Source organism: Pithys albifrons, chromosome 7 (assembly GCF_047495875.1).
Source record: "Pithys albifrons albifrons isolate INPA30051 chromosome 7, PitAlb_v1, whole genome shotgun sequence".
Classification (NCBI taxonomy): domain Eukaryota; kingdom Metazoa; phylum Chordata; class Aves; order Passeriformes; family Thamnophilidae; genus Pithys; species Pithys albifrons.
In genome coordinates this window covers 61,421,884-61,448,405 of record NC_092464.1, presented here as the reverse complement: position 1 = coordinate 61,448,405, position 26,522 = coordinate 61,421,884, and the positions used below count along the sequence as shown (strand labels likewise).

General features: G+C 51.8%; 3 protein-coding genes across 4 annotated transcripts in view; 2 read left to right on the top strand and 1 right to left on the bottom strand.

The window, feature by feature from the left end:
- LOC139673846 (class I histocompatibility antigen, F10 alpha chain-like) overlaps nucleotides 1-26,522 on the bottom strand; it is a 327,584-nt gene that overhangs the window by 17,844 nt on the left and 283,218 nt on the right. The gene's annotated exons all lie outside the window — the stretch shown is intronic.
- Nucleotides 1-26,522, top strand: part of LOC139673812 (zinc finger protein 91-like) — a 311,195-nt gene that overhangs the window by 105,977 nt on the left and 178,696 nt on the right.
- On the top strand, nucleotides 2,591-25,724 carry LOC139673876 (olfactory receptor 14J1-like). Of its 2 annotated transcripts, none has more exons than XM_071559807.1 (2): nucleotides 2,591-2,651; nucleotides 24,787-25,724. In XM_071559807.1, the coding sequence occupies exon 2, from the start codon at nucleotides 24,810-24,812 to the stop codon at nucleotides 25,722-25,724; it is 915 nt and encodes a 304-aa protein (XP_071415908.1). In that variant the 5' UTR covers nucleotides 2,591-2,651; nucleotides 24,787-24,809. The 2 variants fall into 2 exon arrangements, with proteins under 2 accessions (XP_071415908.1, XP_071415907.1); XM_071559806.1 differs by lacking the exon at nucleotides 2,591-2,651 and adding an exon at nucleotides 12,296-13,189.

The window sequence follows — 26,522 nt, the reverse complement described above, 5'->3', positions numbered from 1 at the left end:
GCTGTTCTCAGTGGCAGAGGCAGCTGCCAGAGCCCAGGGGACAAAGGCCTGGGTGCCTTTGTGCCTTCCACCCCTGCCAGAGCCCTTGGCCATCTGTCCTGCAGCATGTCCTGCCCTGTCCCTGCTGCTCCTCTGGCCTTGCAGGCTGCACACACCCATCCTGCTTTGCCACCAGCCCTCCCAGCAGCATTTCTGTGCCCTCAGTGATGTCTCTGCACAATCTCTGGCTGTTCCCTGGAACACAAAGCCATGGGATGATACTGACTCCCTCATGGTGAAACCTTGCACCACAAGGCTCCTCTCTGAGTGACATTTCTTTTTCCTCCCTTCTACTCAGAAACTCCTAAGCTGCACTTTGTGACTTTCTTTCTCTTTCCAGTACCAAGAAAAGCTCTGTCATCCTGGCAGAATCACAGAATATGCTTCGTTGGAAGCGGTCTGTAAGGATAATTGAGTCCAACCCTTAGCCCTGCACAGGACCATCCCCAAGAGTCTCACCATGTGAGGATCATCCAAGCGCTGCTTGAGCTCTATCGGGCTTAGTGCTGTGACCAGTGCCCTGGGGAGCCTGTCGAATGCCCAACCAGATCTTCCTTGGACCATCTCCAGTTCTTCCTCATTCCTCCACAATGGGGAACCTCAAACCCAGACACATCAGTCCAGATGTGTTACCCCAGGGCTCATTCAAAGGGGGTGACACCTCCCTTGTCTGGGTGGCCACACTCCCTCCAAGGCAGCCCCATGTCCTGTTGTCCTTATTAACTTTGATCCTGAGCCCCTGTGCCACAGGACATCCCTCACAGAGCCCAGCCCTCCTCCTCGGGGTCACTCCAGAGCTGTTCAGGTCCCTCCCCTCATCTCTGGGTCATTGTGCCCCCAGTGCAGGACTGGCCTCTTTGCCTTCTAAAACTCCAGCAGGTTTGTGTTGCCAGAGCCCAGAGCTCCTCAGGGCCCCTGAGAGGGACTCTCAGCTGGGGCAGCTCTCAGGGTGTGTGCACAGGTGGCTCAGCTGCCTCTGGGTGCCCAAGGCTGCTGCTGCCTGTCAGGGAGGTGACAGATGTGACCTGGCAGCCCCTTCCCAGCCATGGCCCCCTGGAGATGCTGAGGCACAGCTGACTCCTCACAGCATTGCCACCCATGGTGGGAAAGAAGCTGGAGAGGTGAGAAGATCAGTGAAAAGGAGAGGGTGGGACTCCCAAAACTGATCAGGAGGTGGATGAGAATTTGGGGGATGATATGTAAGGGATGGGAGAAGAGGGAAAGTGTGAGCTGTGACCCCCAAACTGATCTTGGGGGGGGCTTGGGGATTGAGGGGAGAATGGGAATGGGAGGGAATAGGCAGAAGGGTGGAAAAGGAGGGGTGGGCTGGCAAGATAGACAGTTTCATGAGGGTCTTTGGTCAGAGGGGGCTTGGAAAAGGGGACTCAGGGGTGGCTCCCTGAGCTCCCAATGTGCTGTGGGGTGCTGGGGCTGCTGGGCTGGGAGGGGGCACCGTGGGGCAGGGGGGAGTGGAAAGCTTAGACAAAGTTGATAACATAAGAATTACTTATTTCTAGAAATGATGAGATAAAATATGTTAATCAAAATTATTTATTACACAATATAAATCCTAAAACTACAGTAACTATGGTATAAGAGAGGACAGTGCACTGTCCTCAAGCAATTCTTGAAGAAATTCTACTAAAGCTACCAAAAAGGAAATAATTATTAATTAGCAATCGATGTAGCTCAGACAGCCCAAGGCTGCTGGGAAGATCTCTGCTCTCAGCCTCCAGGAGTGACCTTAGCTGGTGCCCCCACCCAAGGGAGGAATCTCTACACACCCCCCAGGAGGGTTTACCTGGGAAGAACCTGCCTCTGTGAAAGGGGACTGGACCTTTAGAGTATAAAGGGATTGACTGACAGTCATTTGAGTCCAGTGGTTGCCTCACCATCAGGATGTTAATTAGGTGTTGAAGTCAGGCCGATACATGTGCAAACAGGGCATTGTTTGCTTGAACATTCCAGCGCGGATGTCTGTTCTTTCAGTCCGGCGGCTAGACCTGTTCTCTTTCAGTTTTGTGGGTAGACCTGTTTGCTCTCAGTCGGCGGGTATTTTCAAGTCTCTAGGTAGACCTGTTCTCTCTTCCCGTCCAGCGGGTACTCCTCAGCCCGACGGGTAGACCTGTTCTAAGCACGGCTAGTACTGTTCGCTCAGTGGGGCAGGTAGACCTGGTCTCTCTCCTAGTCCGGCGAGTTGACTTGTTCACTTTTCCAGTCCGGCGGGAAGCCTTTTTAGTCTGGCGGGTTGACCTGATTACTACCTCAGTCCAGAGGGTAGACCTGTTTCACTGCGGCGGGCAGATCTGTTCTCTAAGCTCAGCCGGTAGACCTGCTGTCTCCGCCGGACTCTGCGCTTCAGCCGCTGGTTTCCGGAGCCTGGGCGTCCACGGGTAGACCTGGTAGCGGCGGCGGGCGGGTAGACCTGTTCTCTCTCACACCGCCACCCACAGCCGCTCCCAAACCTGCTCCGGCCGCCCCGCCGGGACCGCCTTCCAATGGAGTGGGCGTTGCCAACCCAGGAACACCCCCGGGACAAGGGGAGGGGACACCCACGATCCTCCTTTTCGTCTTCCTTTCCAGCGCTCCGAGTGCGCGCCAGGAACTCTCGGGTGAGCGGGAAAACAGGAGGGGAAAGGGGGAGAGGGGAAAGGGGGGCTGGGCCCCCCAAACTGCACAGTGCCCCCGCTGCCCCCCCAAGGGCCGTGCGGGCTGTGCCATGGAACACGAGAGCCGGGATGGGCCCGGCCAAAGCCCCCAAGGGCACCAGGATGTGCCGCTCCTTGGAGCCCGCGCTGGGGCTGCCGCGGGGCGGGGCCGGAGCTGCACACAGGGACGGCAAAGGGCCCCGACAAAGTGCTGCGGGACCCCCGAGCCGAGCCCTGAATAGCCTGGGGGGGCTCTGGGGGGTTGGGTTGTGTTCGGGGGGATGGGTGGGGCTTGAGGGACCCCAAAGCTGAGCCGCCAATGCCCCCTGGGGGCTATTTGGGATATTGGGGGTCCCAGTGTCGGTTCCCGGCAAAGCCCCTTGGTGGGCGGGGGAATGCGAGGACCCCCCTTGGGGGGTTGGTGTGCCTGGGTCAGGCCCTTCGTTGGCAGCCCGGAGAGGGGGGACACCCTAAACCCCAAAGTCGGGAGACCAGTGAGGGGGAGCTCCTGGCAGGGTTTCTTGGGGGGCTCAATGTTTGTGGGTTTTGGGTTGAATTTCGGGGGTGCAGGGGGAAGACAGTACTGGAAAAAAAATATTCCAGGGCGTCCCAGTGCCAAGGAAAAGGGGGTGCAGGGGCTTGAATAAGTGGGTTGAGGGGTCCAGGCAGACCCTCTGCTTAGAAAAGGGCGGTCCAGGGTTCCCCGATGTTGGGGAAAGGGGATCATGGGTTACAGAGACCCAGAATGGCCAGGAAAGGGTGTTCAAGATGTCCCCCATTGTTCAGAAAAGGGGTGCCTGGGGTCTGGGAAATGCAGGAGTGGGGATCCTGGGAGTCCCAGAGTCAAGGAAAAGGGGGGGGGGCTAGAAGTGGTGGGATGGCCAGGAAAGGGTGTGCAGGATAAGGGGGTGCATGAGCGTCCCAATTCTGGAAATTGGGATCAGGAAGGTGCGAAGCTGAAGGACAGGGAGGATTGGGGTGGGGAGAGGTGGTTTGGGGGTGCAGGGGGTCTCTGTGCCCAGAAAAGGGGAGTCCAGGGGGTGCCAGGGAAAAAGAAAAAGGGAGTGTGGAGTCTGGGAGAGGTGGGATGGTGTTACAATCTGCTTAAATATCACAGAAGGAAGTTAGGTTCAAAATATTTTCCCCATCAAAATTAAAACTCAAACTAAGTTCTCCGTTAATTCAAAAAACTGATTTTTTATTATCAAGAAATTGCTAAAAAATTCAAAAAGAGAGGGAAATAAGAACAGTTAGAAAAACACTAAGAATACTTTTTAGAACAACAAAACAAGAGAGTTTATCATCAAAGCCAACTATTTTTCTGCCAACTTAATGTGTGTGTGGAGGATAAGTGATGTTGTGTCTGTTCCTGTAGGCAGAGGTGTGGAATGCAGCTCTTGCAGTGCAGATGTGATGCTCAGTCTGTGCTGCTCTCCCTTGTGCAGCAGGGCTGCTCCTCGCTCTCTGCAGAGCTCTCAGGCTCCGCGGAGCTGTCGCTCACGGGCAGCAGCGGCGCAGCCACCCCAGGCTGAACAGGGCCAGGGCTGGGTCAGCAGGAGCAGAACTGACGCAGGGAGCAAGGCAGAGCTCAGCTTTCTCCTTAGTCTGCAGGGAAGTCCATTGAGGAGATCATCCTGAGTGCCATCACACAGTCAGTGTGGGTTTGGGAAAGGCAGGTCCTGGTTGACAAACCTTATCCCTCTATGACAAAATGACCCACTGAGGAGATGAGGGAAAGGCTGTGGATGTGTCTCTCTGGAATTCAGTCAAGCCTTTGGCACCACCTCCCACAGCATCTCCTGCAGAAACTGGCTGCTCATGGCTGGGATGAGGGAACTGTTTGCACCCTCAGTAAATTTGTGGACAACACCAAGGTGGGTGTGATTGTGGGTCTGCTGGAGGGCAGGAAAGTTCTGCAGAGGGATCTGGACAAGCTGGATCAATAAGACCAAGTGTCAGATCCTGAACTTGGGTCCCAACAACCCCATGGAATACTCCAGGCTGGAGGCAGAGTTGCTTGAGAGCTGCTCAGCAGGATGGGACTTGGGGATGCTGCTGGAGAGTTGCTGGATATGAGTCAGAGTGTGCCCAGGTGGGCAAGAAGGCCAAAGGCATCTGGCCAGTGTAAGGAATAATGTGACCAGCAGGACCAGGACAGGGATTGTCCCTCTGTGCTGGGCACTGCTGAGGCCCCACCTCAAGTCCTGTGCTCAGTTCTGAGCCTCTCACTACAGAAAGGACATTGAGGGGCTGGAGCATGTCCAGAGAAGGGAATGGAGCTGGAAAAGAGTCTGGAAAACATGTTGGATGAGGAACTGGTGTTCTTGAATCTGGAGAAGAGGAGGCTCAGGGAGGACCTCATTGCTCTCTTCAAAGACCCAAAAGGAGGTCTTAGTGAGCAGGGGTCTCCCTCTCTTCTGCCAACCCTGTAGGGACGGAAAGAGAGGGAACAGACTTGACTTGAGTATGTCAAGGATCTGATTAGATATTAAAAATATGTTTTTCACTGAGAGGGTGTTTATGCAATGAAATAATTAGCCCAGGGAGGTGGTGGTATCTTGAAGGGCTCAGGTGGTGTTTGGACGTGACTTCTTGGAATACAATTTAGGGATGATTATAGTGGTGCTTGGATGACAGTTGGACTAGAAGACTTTGAAGGTCTCTTCCAGCCTTGATAAATCTGTGAGTCTCAGACCTGTCATCACTGCCTCCAAATTTCTGCTCAGAAAAACCCTGGGGATGTTTTCACAGTCGTGTTCCTCAGTGGGACCCATTAGCACTGCAAGAAACTTTAAAGTTTGAATCTCACTTTGGCTTCTCAAGAGGTTTCTTTAACTTTCCTCAGGGTCTGATGTTCAGGGACTCAGCACCAAACCCCCCAGAGGGCCATTAAATGCCCTGGGCTGTTGCTGTGCTGCTGAGCTGGGCCGGGCTCCTGGCACACAGGGAGCTCCTGGCAAGCGGGCAGCGCTGCAGAGAGACAGCTCTGCCCAGGAGCAGCTCCTGTGCACAGCCCAGCAGGGCTCAGGGCACTGCCTGCACACACCGAGGGCACAGCAGGGAAGGGACAGAGGTGAGAGGCAGCCTGGGCTGGGAGGGGACTGAGCTTTCATTACAGGAGAAACCTCCACAGTATTTGAAAGAAGAATTCTCTGGCTATAGGAAAGTTAATCTTCCCTTCCTGCAAGGGACATCTTCCCTTCCTGCAAGCTGGCACATCCCACAGCATCCGGGATCTTTCAAAAGGACTCCCACAGTTCTTCAGTGGAGAGGAGGTGGCCATATGGCAGAGCAGGGCAGGACCTGCAGGCACCAAGGGCAGACAAGAGAAGTGAGAAAGAGGCTGAAGGTGTCCTGGGGTGGGAGGACAGGTGAGAGCTCATCAGGAGAGGAATCTTCACAGCTCTTTGCCAGGGTAAGTCTCTGGCTGCAGAGCAGTGCAGGTGAGTTTCTAGAAGTGTCCCTTACACCTGCCAAATGCCAGCACTGACAGGAACTCCCCATCCCTGGCTCGATCCAGCCTGTCCAGACCCCTCTGCAGAGCCTTCCTGCCCTCCAGCAGATCAACAGTCCCACCCACCATAGTGTCATCTGAACAAATGCTGCAGAACATGTCCAGTAAAGTTCCTGAAACCCCAAAATATTTGGATTAGTGGAGATTTATCTCTGCACAACAAAGTAATTCATTCACTTTCTCTCTTTTCCTCCCTCTCTGGATCAAGGGAACTTCTGACTTCAGTGTGTGACTCACTTTGTGCAAAGAGCAAAATGGACAGAATTGGGGTAGGGAGCACTTGGAGGGACCTTTAGATCTGTGCCTGACACATAACGTGTTTTCCATTGGTCTAAAATTGCCTGCTGTGGAATGTGGACGACAGTGATGGGAACTTAAAATACAGCAGAGGAATTTCTTTTATTTTTGAGCTGTGCCTTCCTTTGGTTTTGTTTGCTGACAATACATGAACATCCCTGTGTGTCTCCTGCAGCTCTTTCTCCAGGTACAGCAGGTGGGAGTTGGTGCCCAGGAGCTGAAACCTGCAGGTCCAGCCTTTAGTGGAGGAAGCTCAGATTCCACAAGGCTGTTTGAGTGCCAGGGGTGTGATGAGGCAAATGGTCGGTCAGGGATTAGGGATAATGTTTCATTGATTGTGAAACATAAAATATCTTGATTTTCATGTCTGTTTAGACTGCATTAAGAGACACTCAGGATTATCATTTGGGGATGGCTGATATTAATGTTCACAGTAAAAAATAAACAGGCTACAAAAAAGACTTATTTTCTCTTTTTTTTTAATAGTATAAGATATTCAATTTGAATATGCTTCTTTTATCTGCGAATTTAACCACAGAAGATTTGAAAATCAAAAGTAAATTATTCCCAGGGGGTTATCCGATTAAGATCACTGAATAAATGGAGGGAATGAGCAGAAAAAGAGACCATTCCTGGTGCTCAGGAGCAATAACAGTTAGGGATTGTTGCTCTCAGTGTATTAACAGGGAAAAAAGTAAACGGGATAAGAAGAAATCTTTCTTTTTTTTTTGTTACTGTAATACACTCACTTTGAATACACTTCTGAAATCTGTCTAATTAACCACAAAAATTTCAAGACTTAATAGTAAATTATTCCCAGAGGCTTGTCTTGTTAGGTTGTTTTGAATGTTAATGAGGCCTCTGGCACTGAATTCCCTAACTGAAGATCTGAAGACAGAACAAGTCTCTAAAAAAGTAAAATTCATCAGCAAACCTCCAGGTTCCTGAGGATGTCACCAAGCTCTGCTCAGGCCATCACTGAAAAGAGATCCCAGAGGGGAAGAGCAGACAAGGAGACCATTCCTGAGGGCTGGGGAAGCAGCAGCTCAGAGTTACTGGTTACAGGTGGAAAAGGGACTGTGGAATGTGGCTGTGAAAGGGCCTGATGGACTTTGCCAAGCAGGACAGCCAAGCCCTGCCACCCATCTCTGGTTCCTCACAGGATGCTCCTGGAGCAGAGTGATGTGGGGTGTGGAATGGGGAGTGCAGGAGAGCAGTAGGACACCTCCACAGCTCTATGGAGTGGGTGAGGAGGTGACAAGCCCTGGGGCTGTAAGGAACTGGTTTCTTCTCATAGGCTGTCAAGCCCCAGGAAACTGCCCTGTTGCAGACAAGCACAGTGAAGAGCCAAAGTGTGTGAGAGCAGGAGAGGGCACAGCAGTGTCCCTTCCACAGCCAGGCCTCCAGGGACACACCTGAAGGAGCAGCAGAGCAGGGTCTGGGCTTTGTCTTTGTTTCCTGGACACCCTGGGCAAGGGGCCCCAGGGCAATTGTCACAGATCACCCCCTGCAAACACCATTCCCAGCACAGGCCTCTCACCCACCACTGACAGGTTGTTTGTCCCTCCATCAAGGACACCAAATGAGCAGCTCACAAGGCCATGCTGCAATTGTACAGAGGAGACTTCAGCATGCACAGTGTGTGTGTGGGGAGATGAACCCAAGAGAACACAAACACCATCAGCTAATCCTGGAGATGCTGGGAAGGGCTGTGGGACACACAGTGTCTCGAGGTCACTTCACTCTGGGCCCCACATCCCCTGGAAAACCCCCAGGATGCAGCACTGGGATGTGCTTCTGAGCACAGAGCTCCCCCTGTGTCCATCCCTCAGGCCGTGGGGCATCTCAGAGAGGGGCAGAGCAGGTGACACCCCACAGGGCTGAGGTGCCTCCAGTCCATGGTAGTGGCAGTGAGAGCCCAGGGAGAGACTGTGACTCCTGCAATGATCTCCCCATGGGTGTAAAAGGGAAAGACTCTCTGATCACTCCTGGGTGCATGAGAATCCCACAATCCCAGTTCAGAGGTGGATGTCTTGCTGGACCTTGACATTTCTTCGAGTGACTCCAGGAACAAACTCCACTGGCCCAGTGAGATTCACCTAAGTGGTCTTGGACAGTTGATTCCAAGTGCTCCTGAACTGCTGCATCACCCTTGCCTGGGATTCTGGGCTCTGCTCTCAAAAGGGCCAGAGCAATCTGAGAGGTTCTGGGGTCCCTGGAAAAGGCAGATGCCAAGCCCATCTTTAAAAACAGCAAAATGAGAATGGGGAGAATTACAGACTGCCCATCAAGGTGCTCTATCACTGCCCTTCCCAGATGGACAGGGGAGAGAGAATAAGGTGGAAAATGACTGGTAGGTTTGGATAAGGCACTTTACTAAAGCAAAAGCCAAAGTTTGCACACAAACAAAAAAAGAAGAAAATAACCAGGTTTATTCTCTACTTCCCATCATCGGTGATGTCTGGCCATGTCCCAGCAAGCCAGGCTTCAGCACACGGAGCAGCTGCTCAGCAGGCAAACATTGGAAACAATGAATACTCCCCTTCCTCCTCCTTTCCTCAGCTTTTATATCTGAGCTGACATCCCATGGTCTGGAATATCCCTCTGGTCACTGGCTCAGCTGGCCTGGCTGTGTCCCCTCCCAGGACCTTGCCCTCAGTTGGGGAAGGAATGTTGCAGTGCTGGGGCTGTGCCAGGTCTGCTCAGCAGTAGCCAAAACATTGGTGTGTTCTCAGCACCTTTCCAGCTCCCAACACAAAGCACAGCACTGGGAGGGCTGCTGTGGGGAAATGAGCTCCAGCTCAGCCAGACCCAAAATATTTCCAGAATATTTGGTACTGTCCCAGGATTGCTTTAGTTCTGTGAGGCCCTGCAGTGTCCAGGTGACATCCTGGTTCCCTGAGGTTCCACAGTGTGACAATAACCCCTTGAGTCTATGAGGTTAAAAACTGTCTCAAGACCCCTTTTGTTCCAAGTGGACCCACATGTCTCAATGAACCCTTTGGTTCCGTGAGCTCTGCAGTGTCCCAGGATACCTTTGGTTCCTTCAGGCCCTGCAGTGTCCCGAGGGCCCCTTGTTTCCATGAGTTTCCACAGTGTCCCAGGGTCCCTTTTGTTCCACGTGGCCCTTAAAAGTCAGAATTGCCCCTGGGTTTCTGCAATGTTACAATTGAACAATGATTTCATCAGATTCCAGAGTGTTCCAGGATTCCTTTGAATCCATGAGATGCTACGGAGTCATCATGGCCCCTTGATTCCATGAATTTCTGCAGTGTCCCAGGGTTCCTTGGAGTCAATGAGGCCCTGTAGTGTCACAGTGATCCCTGGATTCCATGAGGCTCCACAGGGTCACAGTGGGCTTCTGTTTCCTTGAGGTCCTGCAGGGTCATAATGGAACTTTGATTCCATGAGGTTCCCAAGTGTCAGAATGGCCCCTTGGTTCCAAGGCTTTCAACAGTGTCCCAGGGTTCCTTTGGTTCCTGAGAGAAGATTGCTGGGGGTGAAATGAGGAGTATCAAGTTATCCTCACAGAAGTTGCAATGGTACACAAATTATAGGTGAAGGTCCATCAGGAGTGTTTGCACAGTCAGTGTTTCAACACCCTCAGCATTGCCTGAACTTGGTTTTACCTCACCAAAATCTTTCCTCTCTGTTGGCCAAGCCCCTCTTCCCTCCCCCAAATATCCCATCCCATTTGTCCCAGTTCCTCCTGACCTCCCCAAATCCTTCAGCTGGATGGTCTCAGCTCTGTGACACCCTTCATGACCCCTGAGCATCTGCGTGCCCAGCTTGGTCAGTCAGTTCTGGGAACACACCTGACAGCCCAGCCCCCAAGGGGACAGGATGTTCTGCTGTGCTGGAGAGGACCCTCCTCAGCCTGGCCAGCAGTTCTGCATGGGGGGATTCCCTGCCCCTCCCCAGCTGGTCCTTCCTGCCCAGCAGCTCCTGTTCCAGAAGGGCTCACAGACACTCTGGGGGACTTTTCACACTTGGGTCCTTGAGCTGCCCTGGGGCATCTCTGGGTCAGTGGCCAACTCTGTGACTGCTCTGGGAAGTCATGGCCTGAAGCCAGGAGTGTGGGTTTTAGGAGGTAGTTGAAACCTCTGCAGACAAGAAATCCTGGTAATTGTTGAAGTCTTCCTTGCCTATCATTATGATGTGCTGTTTATTTTTAATTTCAAGATTTTTTCATAATTTTCTTTTTACTGACAACACCACACACTTGTTCTATTAATCTGATTCACTCTCTGTTTATGTGAAAATATTTGTGCAGCTATTTATCAGAGTACATTTCCTACCAGTGTTTTGAATGCAGAAACATTGCTCAGAGGAGCTACTGAACTTCTTTGGGATGGTTTCATATCCCTAATTTTGCCTCTTCTGTTCTTCCTCTCCCAATTTGCCTTCCAAGATCTCTCCAAGCTGTGTGTGCCTGGGAATGTTTTCACAGTCCTGAGCTCTGGGCCATGTCAAAGGGGACAAATGCACCTTCTGGAGAACACTGTCACTCCTGCTCACAGAGCCTCTCTGACTGCACAGGGGAGATGCCCCCAGGGTGATTCCTGGTGTGGGAAGAAAGGGACATAAAGGCAGAGGAGAGGGATGGAGGAGACATGGACATTTGCAATGGGCATGCTCAAGGATGGTGAGATGAATGTCCCTGGGACAGGGAGGTTGTTCCTGCAGTCACACCCAGAAATATCAGGGCTCTGGCAAGTGCCCACACCTGAGCTGGGCTCATGCCCTGCTCACACACCCACGGCTGTTCAGAGATACGAGTCCTTCCCTTGCACACACACAGACAGTTCCTGGCAGCAGGTGCAGTGTCTCCCTGGGTTCCTGCTGCCACTGCCCGGGGCTGGAGGCACCTCAGCCCTGCAGAGCCCCCACCCTGCACACTCACACACTTCAGCTCAACACTTGGGTTTTCCTCTCCCTGGCATGGCCCAGTCCAGCCCCTCCCTGGTCCCACCAATCCACCTGCCCCAGCCCCAGCCCCACAGAGCAGCACAACCATGTCTGGCCCTGCAGCAAGAAATGGAGGCAATGGAGGTGAGGGACAGTGACTCTGTGTCTGGAATGTTCAGGAGACCATCATCTCAGGCATCTCCTGCAGCCCCAGGGCCAGCCCCACTCCCCAGGACAGCAGGAGAGAATCAGTCCTGGGGCTCCTCAGGCATCTCCCTCAGCCCTAGGGACAGGACAGCCTCTTTCCATGGCTCCTCTGCACCCACAGCCTGTCCTGCTCTTCTCCTGGCACATCCCATCTCCCCACAGAACCTTTCCCCGTCTGTGCTGGCCTGACCAGCCATTCCTGCAGCCCCTCCCCGTGCTCCCCACAGCCCCTGTGCTGGGGATGCTGCTCTGCAGGGCACAGGGGCTGTGGTGCCCAGGGTCATGGGGGCCTCTGCTGGGCTTGCTGGTCAGGCTGGGAGGCAGAGCCAGCTGATGGTGGTCCCTGCCACTGCCCCCCTGCCACACAAGCTCTTGTGTGGCCATGGAGGGTGCTCAGAGGGGCCCTGCCTTGTTCCAGTGCTGGGAGATGGGTCTGGGGGCTGCGCTGGATCCAGCCTATTATCCATGAAGAGCCATTTGCCAGTTCACACCAAGACTTTAAAATTTTATCTCTGGATCACACCAAGCTGAACAGACTCATGCTCAGTGCCCAAACTTTCCTGCTGACTCCCTGCACAAATTGTCCTTGCAGGTCCCCTGAGTTCTCCTGGCAGCTCCCAAGTCTGTTTGGAAAAATATTCACCTGCCATCACCCCTGTCACAAGCCATGGAAACCCAGGATGGATCATCATAAACCATTTCCTGTCTGCATGGACACTGGTCACCAGCAAGCAAAACCTGAAGCAGAACTAAGTCCCTTGAGGACCAAACTGGGACAATCATCTCATCACACTGAATCCCAGGGAGGACAAAGCAGCACAAGGAGCCTCTTGAATGTCTCTTCCTTTGGCATTTTCTTAGTAACAACTTTGAAGGAAGCCCAAAGCCTTCCTGCCCTGCCCTGCCCTCAGGAGAACCCCTTTCCTGATGGAGCTGCTGTTGTGCAGCCCAGCTATGTCCCAGCAGTGCCCATGGCCTGTCCCTGCCTGTGATCCCAGGACAGACACACAGCAGGACGTAACCAACCTGGCAGAGGACCAAGGCCTTGGACCAACACAAGGGCTCAGAAGGAGAGTGTGGAAGTGGAAAAGGCAGCTCTGAACAGACCCCTCCTCTCTGTAAACATGGACTGTCCTGCAGTGACCTGTCCTTTGTGAATGCCTAAGAAGATCAAACAAGTGACTCCACAGTCCTTTATTTTGTGTAACTACTCAAGAACTATTCCTCATTTAGACAGTCTCTGGGTCAAATACAAAAGGAAGATACTGGACTGGACTGGAGATTAATTAAAAAATTTAATTGTGCACAAACTCATGACAAGATGAACCAATGCCCCCCATCAAAATGCTGAGAAGGCAGGATGGACCTGAAATGAGTTCCATTCTGAATACTATGCAGAAAACAAAAGTTAGTGTCATGCATCTGGAGAGCATCTGGTCATCATTTTCCTCACAGCATCCTTGAGCTCCTGGTTCCTCAGGCTGTAAATGATGGGATTTATTGCTGGAGTCACCACTGAGTACAGAACTGACAATGTCAGATCCAGGGATGTGGAGAAGATGGAGGGAGGCTTCAGGTAGGAAAACACACCAGTGCTGACAAACAGGGAGACCACGACCAGGTGAGGGAGGCACGTGGAAAAGGCTTTGTGCCGTCCCTGCTCAGAGGGGATCCTCAGCACAGCCCTGAAGATCTGAACATAGGAGAAAACTATGAAAATGAAACAACCAAACAATAAACATGCACCAACCAAAATGAGCCCAAGGTTCCTGAGGTAGGAGTATGAGCAGGAGAGCTGGAGGATCTGGGGGATTTCACAAAAGAATTGGCCCAGGGCATTGCCCTGGCACAGGGGCAGGGAAAATGTATTGGCTGTGTGCAGCAGAGCATTGAGAAAGCCACTGGCCCAGGCAGCTGCTGCCATGTGGGCACAAGCTCTGCTGCCCAGGAGGGTCCCGTAGTGCAGGGGTTTGCAGATGGCAACGTAGCGGTCGTAGCACATGATGGTGAGGAGGGAAAACTCTGTCACCATGAAGAAGACAAAGAAAAACACCTGAGCAGCACATCCCATGTAGGAGATGGTTGTGGTGTCCCAGAGGGAGTTGTGCATGGCTTTGGGGACAATGGTGCAGATGCAGCCCAGGTCTGTGAGGGACAGGTTGAGCAGGAAGAAGTGCATGGGGGTGTGCAGGTGGTGGTCGCAGGCTACGGCGCTGATGATGAGGCCGTTGCCCAGGAGGGCAGCCAGGGAGATGCCCAGGGAAGAGCCACAAGTGCAGGAGCTGCAGCTGCCGCGTGTCTGCCAATGGCAGGAGGAGGAACTGGCTGATGGAGCTGCTGTTCGACATGAGCTTCATCTGGCAATGGAGCACTGTCCAAGAAGGGAAAGATAGAGACAATTTAGGACAGACTTCTAAGGGAAAAATCGCCAATATCTCATAGAATTTCCTGCCCAATCCAACAATTTCAGATGCAATTTTTCCTCTGGGCTGATTGTGCTGGTCCAGGGAGTTAGTTCAGCCCTGATGCAGTGGGCACATGGAAACTGGTTTGTGAAAGCTCCAGTACTCACAAGGAGTGCAAGGTGTAAGAAAATTTCACTCTGCTCTTGTGGCAGAAGATTCTGGACTGCAGAAGACAGGTTTAGTTGAACTTAATAGTGAGTTTCTCTGAGGTTTTTGTTATAGTTTTTTGTTTTGTTTTTTTTCTATTGCCATATCAATCAAGTGGTATTATTAAGTCTAAAAATTGGTGAATGAAAGTGTGAACATCCTTAGGACGGGACAGATAATAGTGCTCAGCTCTCAGTGTTTTAGTTCATAGTCAGCACAGATAGATACAGTGCTGACTGCTCTGTTTCCCATCTGCCCTGCACTTCCATTTGTGGTGCTTCAGAGCTGATTGCAGAGTAAAATATCTGTGCAGGTTCCGATGGTAATGTCAGAGCAACCCTGAGAAGGCTGGAAAAGGGACACTGATGGTCCCTGTAGGGCACAGTGTGGTGATTTCTCATATTGCCTGTTTTATTCAGTTCTAATTGTAGAAGATGGAGAATTTTTGTGCCTGCTGCTGGACTGAGAAATTAATTTCTGTGTCCCATTGCCTACCTGGGCAAGCCAGAGCAGAAGACATAAAGAGCAGGACCAATTCCAATCATGTGTCACAAAACCTTCTGTGCTTCTTTAAAACTCCATTCTTGAATGTCCTGTTGTGATTTGGAGCTGTGAGCAGCCAGCCACCTTCAGCACCCTGAGAGTGGAAGGATCCTGCTCTCACCTTATCATGGTTTGCTCCTTCCCCCAGCCCTGTGAGCAGCTCCCCAGGCTGGCTGAGAGCTGACCATGGCAGGCAGCAAAGTCCCTGCCCCAGCACAGCACCCTGGGCTGCAGGACCCTGCTCTGCCCCACAGCCCTGGGCACCCCTGGCTGCACCCCCCGGCTCCACAGCTATTCTAAAGTGTCCCTCAACAGCCCCCTCCTCACACATCCCATCAGCTGGGGCTGTGGCAGCTTTAGGAGATGCCTCCAGGAGCTGCCCCTGCATTGCCCTGCACCCACAGACTCACCATGTCCAGCACTGCAAAGATTTCTCCTCCAAGAACTCTGAGTCATCCTCCCAATGCTGAGCCCCTTTAAGCTCTGTCTGTGCCCTGCCGGTGTCCCTGAGCTGCCCTGGCAGTGCCCTGAGCCCTGCTGGGCTGTGCACAGGAGCTGCTCCTGGGCAGAGCTGTCTCTCTGCAGCGCTGCCCGCTTGCCAGGAGCTCCCTGTGTGCCAGGAGCCCGGCCCAGCTCAGCAGCACAGCAACAGCCCAGGGCATTTAATGGCCCTCTGGGGGGTTTGTGTTGTTTACATCAGACTCAGTCCATCAGAGTAACTTCAAACAACTTCTCAAGAAGTCAATTTGAGAGTGAAACACTGAAGTTTCTTGTGGTGCTAATGGGTCCCACTGAGGGACAGGACTGAGAAATTGTCCCCAGATTCCAGCTAGAGCAGAAAACTGGAAGGAGTGATGGCACAAGTATAGACAAGGAAGGGAAAGATGACTCTCATCTTTAATAAAACTGGCTGTGTTTCAGAATTCAAAAGGCTAAGGTGTGACTCCCAGGCCCTGGGAAGGGAGATCTTGGCCCTCCCTCCTTCCTTCAGACCCTTCCTGGGGCACTTGGAATGTGGGAACATGCTATGCCAAGGGCAGGAGGATGGGGTGGCACCTCCCAGGCTGCTGAGCAGGGACAAGGAGGCAATGAGGCCCCAGGGCTGCAAGGCTCACTTGTCTCCTCATGCCATCAGGGGCACACACAGCAGCCATGGCCAAAGGCCTGCACAAGTTGGCTCTCTTGGGGCCTTTCAGCTTCTGCATCTCCCTGTCTCCTCTCCAGCCCAGGCTGTCCTACGGTGTCCATGCCCTGCCCCTTTCCCTGCAGGCTGTCGGCATCCCCCGGCTGCCCCACCTCTCTGGCCCCTTCCTGCACTGACATCTCTCTCTCCTCCCTGGCTCTTTCTCCCCAGCTGCCCTTCGTGACATTATTTCTTTCTCATTCTATTTCTGACCACAAAAGTAAAAGCTCCACCATCTCTGAAACCACCACTGTGACACTGCAGGACTATGGGGTTTAACTCAATGGGTCTCTGGACCCCCTAATGTCTGAGGTAATTGATTAAGAGATTGATATGGTGCAGTTCAGAGTGTATTCTTGAATGAAAGAAGTTTGCAGGGCACCCTTAAGGGGGAAGGAGCCACCTACAGAATGCAGGAGACCTTTTGGCCAGTAGAATGTTTCCATGTATGCTTAACTGAGCTGACTGACCAGTTCTGAGATGACTTGCTGTGGAAGAAAGTAGATGAAAGTAAAGCTGTAACTAAAAATAAAGGCCTTTGTCTTCAGTGTAAGCCTTCTGATTTAACTGCTGCCTGGGTTTGTCTCTGCCTCCTCTGACCGCCGTAAATCAACCTTACCCCGACACAGGACCTTGTGGAATCACGAGGTCACTTTGGAATCTCATGGATTTAAGGGATCTTTGTCACAGTGCAGGCCTTGTGGAGCACAAGGGACCAGCGCGACACTGTGGAACCTCATGGAATTGTGACACTGCAGAGTCTTATTGATCCAAAGGGATCATTGTCACTCTGTGCAACCTCATGGAATCAAAGGGTCATTGTGACTCTTAGGAGCCTGATGGAAAAAAAGGGACATTGTGACACTGCAGAACCTCATGGAATCCAAGGATCACTGTGGAATCTCATGGATTTAGGGGGCCATTATAACAGTGCAGGGCCTTGTGGAGCATAAGGGACCAGTGTGACACTGTGGAACATCATGGAATGAATGGCCCTGTGTGAAACTGCAGAGTCTTACTGATCCAAAGGGATCATTGTTTGTCTGAAGAACCTCATGGAATCAAAGGGTCATCGTGACCCTGCAGGGACTCAGAGAACCAAAAGAATCTTGGGACTCTGTGGAACCTCATGGGGTGATGGTGGAAATAGAAATCTCAGACAATGTTTACTGGAGAAGCTTTCTCTTTGAAATGTGAGGGGCAGAAATGACCCCTTGCTTTTTAAACTCCTTCTCAGAGAGGAGCCTGGGGGTGACTGGATCCAATCTTAGCCTCAGATTTACTCTGCAGTGTCAATTATAGAGGTGTTATTGAATCACTTTTCCCCACAGGTTTTAGTGATGGCAAATCAGATATACTTATGTAAAATGAATTACTTATTATGGGAAATGAGTAGGCAAAAGAACAGACAAGTGAACAGATAAAAGATCTTAATCCTTTACTTAAATATGTACTATCCTGTGGAAAAGATAAAAACCATCTAGTAGAGTATATTATAGCATAAAATAGTGCAGTGCACTGTGTCAAAGCAGTTATTTTACAACAGTTGTGTTGAAGCCAGCAAAGAAACGATCATTAAGCAGTGATTGATGTAACTCTCACACAACTAAAGAGGGGAGATCTCTCCTTCCCTTAACCCATGGGCAGTGACCATGAAGAACCATTCCTGCTTCATGGGAAGAGCTCCACATGCTTCAAGACAGTCTGTGAAAGGATCTGCCATATGAAAGTTGGACAGAGCTTTTAGAGTTATACAGTGAGGGATTGCTAGTCATGAATTTCCAGGCCAGTGAGCAGCTTATCTGTCAGATCCTGTTCCAAAAAGCAGGATGTGCATTTGCAGTTTGGTGAACCAGGCTGGTTTTAGCAGAATTCAACACCAAACAGCCCCTTGGTGGCAGCAGTAACTCAGCCCTGAGAGCCTGCATTGTTTCCATTCTCTGCGTGGATTCTGGGCCTGATCAGGACAGAACATCCTGTCATGGTCCATAAGGTTCTGCAGTGCCACAATGGCCCCTTGGTGCCATGAGGTTCCAAAATGTCCTGAGGTTCATTTGGTTCCAGGAGTCCCCACAAGTCACAATGGCCCCTTGGTTCCATGAGATTCCACAGTGCCCCAGGGTCCCTTTGGCTCCATAAGGCTCTTCACAAGTCACTATGGCCCATTGATTCCATGAAGTTCCAGTCTCCCAGGGTTCCTTTGGTTCCATTAATCCCTGCAGTGTCACAATGGCCTTTGATTCCATGAGGCTCCACAGTGCCCCAGAGTCCCTTTGGCTCCATGATGCCCTGCAGTGTCACAAAGCCCCTTCATTCCATCAGGCTCCTCAGTGTAACAACAGCCCCTTGTTCCATAAGGTTCTGAAATGTCTCAGTGTTCCCTGGGTTCCCTGAGGCCCTGCAGTGTCACAATGGCCCCTCATATCCAAGAGGTTCCACAGTATCCCTGAGTTCATTTGGTTTGATGAGGCCTCAGGTGTCACAGTGGCCTCTTCATTCCATGAGGTTCCAAAATATTCCAGGGTTCCTTTGGTTCCATGAGGCCCTGAAGTGTCACAATGGCCCCTTGATTCCAAAAGGTTCCAAAATATCTGAGGATTCCTTTGGTTCCCACATGTCACAATTGCCCCATGTCTCCGTGAGGATCCACAGTGTCCCAGGTTTACTTGGGTTCCAAAAGCCCTGGAGTGTCACAATGACTTCTTGATTCCATGAGGTTCCACAGTCTCCCTGGATTCCTTTGTTCCCATGAGGCCAAAAGTGTCTCAATGTCCCCTTTGGTTCCAGGAGGTTCTGTGGTGTCACAATGTCCCCTTTGGTTCCAGGAGGTTCTGTGGTGTCACAATGGCCCTTTGGTTCCAGGAGGTTCTGTGGTGTCACAGTGTCCCTTTGGTTCCAGGAGGTTCCACACTGTCCTTGCTGGAACACACCTGGTTGGATGTTGCCCCACCTGCAGAGCTGCCTCCAGCTCTGGGGTCCCAGCACAGCAAGGACATGGAGCTGTTGGAGCGAGTGCAGAGGAGACTTATAAGAGTGATAGAGCAGCTCTGCCATGAGGGAAGGCTGAGAGAACTGGGATTGTACAGCCTGGAGAACAGAAGGCCTTGGGGTGACCTAATTGTGGCTGAAGGGAGCCTAAAAGAAAGATGAAGAGAGACTGATTACAAGGATCTGGAGAGACAGGACAAGGGACAATGGTTTCACACTGATAGAGAGAAGGGTTAGATGAGATATTGGTAAGAAATTCTTTATGGCGAGGGTGGTGAGGCCCTGGCACAGGTTCTCAGAGAAGTTCTGGCTGCTCCATCACTAGAAGTTGTTCAAGGCCAAGCAGAATGTGGCTCTGAGCAACCTGGTCTAGTGAAAGGTGTTCCTGCCCCTGGGGTTGGAATGAGAAGCTCTTTAAGGTCCCTCATGACCCAAAGCATTCTGTGATTCTGTGGCTGGCGGGTGATGTGGTGGTCAGGGCTGTCTTGGGCACAGAGACCATGAAATAATGGGGATTTCCATTGTGGGTGAAGGAAGGAGGGGCACCAGCAGAACTGACACCTTGGACTGAGAGCTGACAGACTTTGGCCAGTTTGGGAAACTGATGGATGGAGTCCCTTGGGAGTCAGTCCTGAAGGAGAAAGGAGTGCAGGATGGATGCAGGTGTTTTAAGAAGGAAATCTCAAAGCTCCAGGAGCTGTGCCTCTGTGGCCTGAGACAAGCCAGGGGGCAAAAAGTGTGGCCTGGTGAAACACAGACCATGGGCTGGATGTCAGGGAAAAAAAGAGAGTGTATCACCTCTGGAAAGAGGGGCAGAAAACCTGGGGGAACTACAAGGATATGGTGAAGTTATGGAGGGGGAAAATGTGAAGGGCCAAAGACAAACTGAAACTGAATTTGGCCACTGCAGTTAAAGACAGTAAAAAATGTGTCTCTGAATCCATGGGCAGCAAAAGGAGGGCTCAGGAGAGTCTCCATCCTTTGCTGGATGCAGAGGCAGCACAGGGTCAGGGCAGGAGGAAATGGCTGAGGAAATTAATGACTTCTTTGTCTCAGTCTTTTAACACCAAATGCAGTTGTGCTCAGGATACCCAGATCCCAGGGCTGGAAGGTGGTGATGGGGAGCTGAGTGAAGCCCCCATAACCCAGAGAGAAATGGTCAGTGACCTGCTGTGTCAGTGAGAACCCCACAACTCCCTGCCCACATGGGATGCACCTGAGGGTACTGTGGGAGCTGGAGAAAGAGCTGGCCAAGCCACTTTCACTCATTGCCCAGCAGTCCTGGTGAACTGGAGAAGTCCCAGCTGACAAGAAATCAGCAACTGTGATGCCCATTTATGAGAAGGGTTGGATGGGGGTTCCAGCCAACTTGAGGCCTGTCAGGTTGAGCTTGGGTCCAGAGAAGTCCATGAAGCAAATAAATCATCCTTAGTGCCACCGGACAGCACAAACAGGACAACCAGGGGATCAGGCCCAGTCAGTGTGGGTTTGGGAAAGGCAGGTCCTGGCTGACCAACCTTATCCCCTTCCATGACAAAATGACCCGCTCAGGAGATGAGGGAAAGGCTGTGGATGTGTCTCTCTGGAATTCAGTCAAGCCTTTGGCACCACCTCCCACAGCATCTCCTGCAGAAACTGGCTGCTCATGGCTGGGATGAGGGAACTGTTTGCTGGTCTCTGGTCTCTGGCCCAGAGATTGGTGGGGAATGGAACCAAATCCAGGTGGGGCTGGTCACTACTGGGATTCCCCAGGGCTCAGTGTTGGGGCTGGTCCTGTTATTGATGATCTGGACAAGGGGATCGAGGGCACCCTCAGTAAATTTGTGGACAACACCAAGGTGGGTGTGATTGTGGATGTGCTGGAGGGCAGGAAAGCTCTGCTGGAGGGCAGGAAGGATCTGGACAAGCTGGATCATTAAGACCAAGTGTCAGGTGCTGCCCTTGGGTCACAACAAACCGTATGAAATGCTCCAGGCTGCGGGCAGAGTGTCCTGAGAGCTGCTCAGCCGGAAGGGACTTGGGATGTCTGTTTGAGAGCAGCTGAATATGAGTCAGAGAGTGCCCATGTGGGCAAGAAGCCCCATGGTGTCCTGGCCTGTATGAAAATTAGTGGGGCCAGCAGGACCAGGACAGAGATTGTCCATCTGTACTGGACACTGGTGAGGCCCCACCTCAAGTCATGTGTCCAGTTCTGGGCCCTTCACTGCAAAAATGACTTTGAGGGCCTGGAGTGTGTCCAGTGAAGGGAATGGAGCTTAGGAAGAGACTGGAAATAATGTGTCATGAGTAATGGCTAAAGGAACTGGTGTTCTGGAGTCTGGGGGAGAAGAGGCTCAGAGAGGACCTCATTGCTCTCTGCAAAGACCAAAAATGAGGTTTTGATGGGGTGGGATTTGTTCTGTTCTATCAAGGCTGTAGTGGCCAAATGAGAGAAAATGACCCTTAATTGTGTCAGTTGAGGTTCAGATTAGATATTAATTTTTTTTTTCCCCTGAGTGTATAGGCTTGAATAAGTAACTCAGTGAAGTGGTGGTGTCTCTGGAAGTGTTCACATGGCACCTGGGTGTTGATGCCATGAGTGTCCCCCCATAGCAGGACTCTGAGCCACATTAGTGTAGGGTAAGATAAAAAGTAAAGGTCCTTTAATATCACAGGCCTACGGCCCACAGGAATACATGATATGCACGTGCCCTCCAGTTCAAGTTTCCATGGCTTTTATAATAAGATCTCTCCAATCATTGCTTTACACATTTCTCAGTCCAGCCCTGGTTCCACCCCTGTTCCACCCCTTGGAACTGGGTCTGGGATGGTCAAGACCCTCTGTCTTTATCCACCTCCTCTTCTTCGGGCACACAAAGGTCTTTTGGAGTTCTTCCAGCCCTGACTTCTGGGTCACTCTGACATGTGCTTATGTTTTGTTCTATAGGCCGTCTGATATCCTTCAGCTCTTTACCTTGGAAAAGAGACTAAACAGCTAGAGAATCTTGCTGCCTGTTCTGGGGCAGGGGTAGAGATAGAAAGACAATAAACTTAAGCTAGAAATGTTAACCTACTAAAAATCTATAGCTACTGTGTTCCTAAATCTACAAAATGTGAAAAATCAGAAACCAAAAACCCCTTTGGCATCAATGTAACACTCTGGGAAGTGGTTTAGGGGTGATTATGGTGGTTTTCACTCAGAGTTGGACCAGAGGATCTTGAAGGTCTATTCCAACCCTGACGGTTTGGTGATTCTGTGACCTGTCATTACTCTTTCCAGCTTTGTGATTTTACAAGATGCTGAAAATGTTTTCTGAGTTTGATTCCTCAGTGGGACCCATTAGCAATACAAGAAAGTTTACAGTTTGAATGTGCCTTGGGTTTCTCAAGAGGTTTCTGCAACTTTCCTCAGGGTCTGATGTTCAGGGACTCAGCACCAAACCCCCCAGAGGGCCATTAAATGCCCTGGGCTGTTGCTGTGCTGCTGAGCTGGGCCGGGCTCCTGGCACACAGGGAGCTCCTGGCAAGCGGGCAGCGCTGCAGAGAGACAGCTCTGCCCAGGAGCAGCTCCTGTGCACAGCCCAGCAGGGCTCAGGGCACTGCCTGCACACACCGAGGGCACAGCAGAGAAGGGACAGAAATGAGAGGCAGCCTGGGCTGGGAGGAGACTGAGCTCTCATTAAAGGAGAAACCTCCACAGTATTTGAAAGAAGAATTCTCTTGCTATAGGAAAGTTAACCTTCCCTTCCTGCAAGGATCTCCTAAAGCTGGCACATCCCAGAGCATCCAGGATCTTTCAGAAGGACTCCCACAGTTCTTCAGTGGAGAGGAGGTGGCCATATGGCAGAGCAGGGCAGGACCTGCAGGCATTAAAGACAGACAAGGGAAGTAAGAAACAGTTTAAAGTTGTCCTGGAGTGGGAGGAGAGGTGAGAGCTCATCAGGAGAGGAATCTTCACAGCCCTTTGCCAGGGTAAGTCTCTGGCTGCAGACCAGTGCAGGTGAGTTCCTAGAAGTGTCTCTTACACCTGCCAAATGCTACCACTGAGAAGACCTGCCAGGATGGCTCTCCCGGATTTCCTGGTGTGGAGCATCAGAGGCACAGGGCAAGAAGGTTCCCTTCTGGCAGGAATGGCAGTGGGATGTGGCAGAGGGTGGGGGTGCAGCCAGGGGTGCCCAGGGCTGTCCTGCAGGGCAGGGTCCTGCAGCCCAGGGCTCTGTGTACTGGGGCAGGGGCTCTTCTGCCTGCCAGGGACAGCTCAGCCTGGCCAAGAAGCTCCCCATGGCCCTGCCGGGAAGAGGTGTGGGTGGAAGGAGTGACCCCCTCCTGGCAGGCCAGGGATGAGCAGGGCAGGGAGGGTCCTACAGCTGCAATGGCTCCGGGCTTCTCTCAGCTTCAGCTCTACCTCCTGCCATGTCCAAGGGCACTTCTCGGAAAGCACATCCACTCAGAACACCTTCCCCTCCCCAGACACCTCAGCTTGTCTGGGATCTGCTCTCCAGCCCCTGCACATGCAGAGCTGCCCCTGGGCAGTGGGGTGGGCATGGGCTGTGTGAGCACTGGAGGGAGCTGAGCTGGGCACAGGGAGGTGGCTGCTGGCAGGAACAGCTCCTCCCAGCACAAACAGGCAGGGAGGGAGAGGGAGCTGCTGTCACAAATGCTGGGGAGGGACATGTGGGCACCTCCCTGCTGGCTCTGTGGCACAGACACCTTCCCCTGACCAACTCCTCCCTGGGCTCCTTTCCCAGCCTAAGCAGAGCCTCTGCCCTCAGGCCCGTGGGGCTCAGGTGTGCATTGCCCTGCAGCAGCCAGAGCCCAGGGAAGGATAAGCCTCTGATTTCCATCTGTCTCTGTGTGTCCCTCCTCCCTTGGCAGGGCCATTGTGGCATTTCACTGCCATCCCCTGTTGCCTTTGCTGTCCTTGTTCTCACCATTGGCTTTTCTGAGCCCATATAGGGCAGTTGGGGGTGGCAGATTCCTGTTCAGACACAAACCCTGTTGGACCTGTGGGAGGAATATGTCTGTGGGAGCAAAGTGCCCAAGTGCCCTCCAGGCAACTTTTGGACATTCAGCTGCTTCCCTGGGTGTCCTGCAGGGCTGCAGGGTGCACTCTAGAAGGGCAGAGGTCTCCCAATGTGGTGCCTTTGATCCCCATGCAAAAACACCTCTGTGCTAAATCCATGGAAAGGCTGATTGGCAACTGCAAGGATTGCTCTGAGTCTCAATTTGGGAGCAGAGGGATGAAAGAGGTGAGGAGTCTGTCACTCTGCTCTTTGACCCTGGATTCCTGGATTCCTCTGCTCTCAGCAGTGTGCAGTTTTGTTTTAGGAGAACAGTCCAGCATGATGCTCATCCAGCTCCAAGCTGTCAGCCCAGGGCAACTGAGAACAGCTCTGATAGGCAGAGCAGCTCTTCTCTCTGCCCTAAGGGAGCCTTCCTTTGACCCTCAGGACCCACATGACTTACCTGCAGTGCAGTAGAAATTTCAGGGATTTCAAACATCCACAACAGCTGCTAAATGTAGTGGGTGCAATTAGATCAACAAACACAAAGAATTCCTTAAAATCAATTCTAAATTTGGACAAAATTTGAACAGCTCTTTGATGAATCCCAAGTCCATTTAATTTGAGATCACTCTGCATTTCAAGTTCCCCCTCTCTGCAGAGCAAAGACTTCTCGGGAGCCAGTTACAGGGTCCCTGCTCCCAATGCCCCCATCAGGCAGAAAAGACCAGAGCTCAGGAGAGGGGGATGCAGAGAGGGCTTCTTAAGAAAAAAAGACCCTGAATGTAGAGTTGCCATGACACATGCAATATGTTTTGCTGATGACGTCTGGCCTAACTCAGTTCCGCTTTTTCATTCTCCACAGATAACCATACCCTGAGGCAACACATGTCCAACAGCAGCTCCATCAGCCAGTTCCTCCTCCTGGCATTGGCAGACACGCGGCAGCTGCAGCTCCTGCACTTGTGGCTCTTCCTGGGCATCTCCCTGGCTGCCCTCCTGGGCAACGGCCTCATCATCAGCGCCGTAGCCTGCGACCACCACCTGCACACCCCCATGCACTTCTTCCTGCTCAACCTGTCCCTCACAGACCTGGGCTCCATCTGCACCACTGTCCCCAAAGCCATTCACAACTCCCTCTGGGACACCACAACCATCTCCTACATGGGATGTGCTGCACAGGTCTTCTCCTTTATGCTCTTCATCACAACAGAATTTTCCCTCCTCACCATCATGTGCTACGACCGCTACGTTGCCATCTGCAAACCCCTGCACTACGGGACCCTCCTGGGCAGCAGAGCTTGTGCCCACATGGCAGCAGCTGCCTGGGCCAGTGGCTTTCTCAATGCTCTGCTGCAGACAGCCAATACATTTTCCCTGCCCCTGTGCAAGGGAAATGCCCTGAATCAGTTCTTTTGTGAAATCCCTCAGATCCTCAAGCTCTCCTGCTCACACTCCTACCTCAGGGAAATTGGGCTTATTGTGGTCAGTGCCTGTTTAGTTTTTGGCTGTTTCATTTTCATTATTTTCTCCTATGTGCAGATCTTCAGGGCTGTGCTGAGGATCCCCTCTGAGCAGGGACGGCACAAAGCCTTTTCCACGTGCCTCCCTCACCTGGCCGTGGTCTCCCTCTTTATCAGCACAACATTTTTTGCCCACCTTAAGCCTCCCACTATCTCCTCCCCATCTCTGGATCTGGCATTCTCAGTTCTGTACTCGGTGATTCCTCCAGCACTGAACCCCTTCATCTACAGCCTGAGAAATAAGGAACTCAAGGATGCTGTGAGGAAAATAATGACTTGATGCATTTTTGCAGTAAATACCTGCCTGTTTTCATGTGCAAATCACTCATAAAGAAACTCATTACCTGTTCAACCTTCTGTCTCAGGTTTTGGGTGATGATTATGGTGTTTATTTTTTCTTTTTTCGTCTTAAGTTGTGTGCAACTAAACTTTATTTTTGATCCTCAGTTTTTCTTTAATCCTTAATCTTTTGTGTTTTACTTGGAGATGGTGTAAATGAGAGAATGATCATTTTAATATTTAAAGCAAATAAAAGATGTTGGTGCAGTTTGTTTGTTCAAGTTCCTTCTTTTGTGGCCACAGGAAGGCCAGTGGCAGTGCCTGTGTGCAGAGGGAGAGAGTAAGACTATCACAGAGCAGCAGCATTGCCAGGGAGCACCAGCACTTTGTCTTTTTATATCTGCTCCTTTTCCACTTCCACACTCTTCTTCCAACCCTACTGTTGCTATAAGGCCTCAGTGCTCTTGCAACTTGGTCACATCCTGCTGCATGTCCGTCCTGGGCTCACAGGCAGGGACAGGCCATGGGCACTGCTGGGACACAGCTGGGCTGCACAACAGCAGCTCCATCAGGGAAGGGCATCTCCTGAGGGCAGGGCAGGAAGGCTTTCAGCTTTCTCCAAAGTTGCCAATAGGAATGTGCTCAAGGAAGTGTCCTGGTAACGTAAATCCCAGTGCCCAGTTGCAGAATGTGAGTGTGCAGGGTGGGGGCACAAAGCAGTTTCCTTGCACAGCCAGATTTCCTGGGATGGGTCTGAAGCACCAGCAGAGCAGGGTCTGGCCTGTGTCTTTGTTCCATG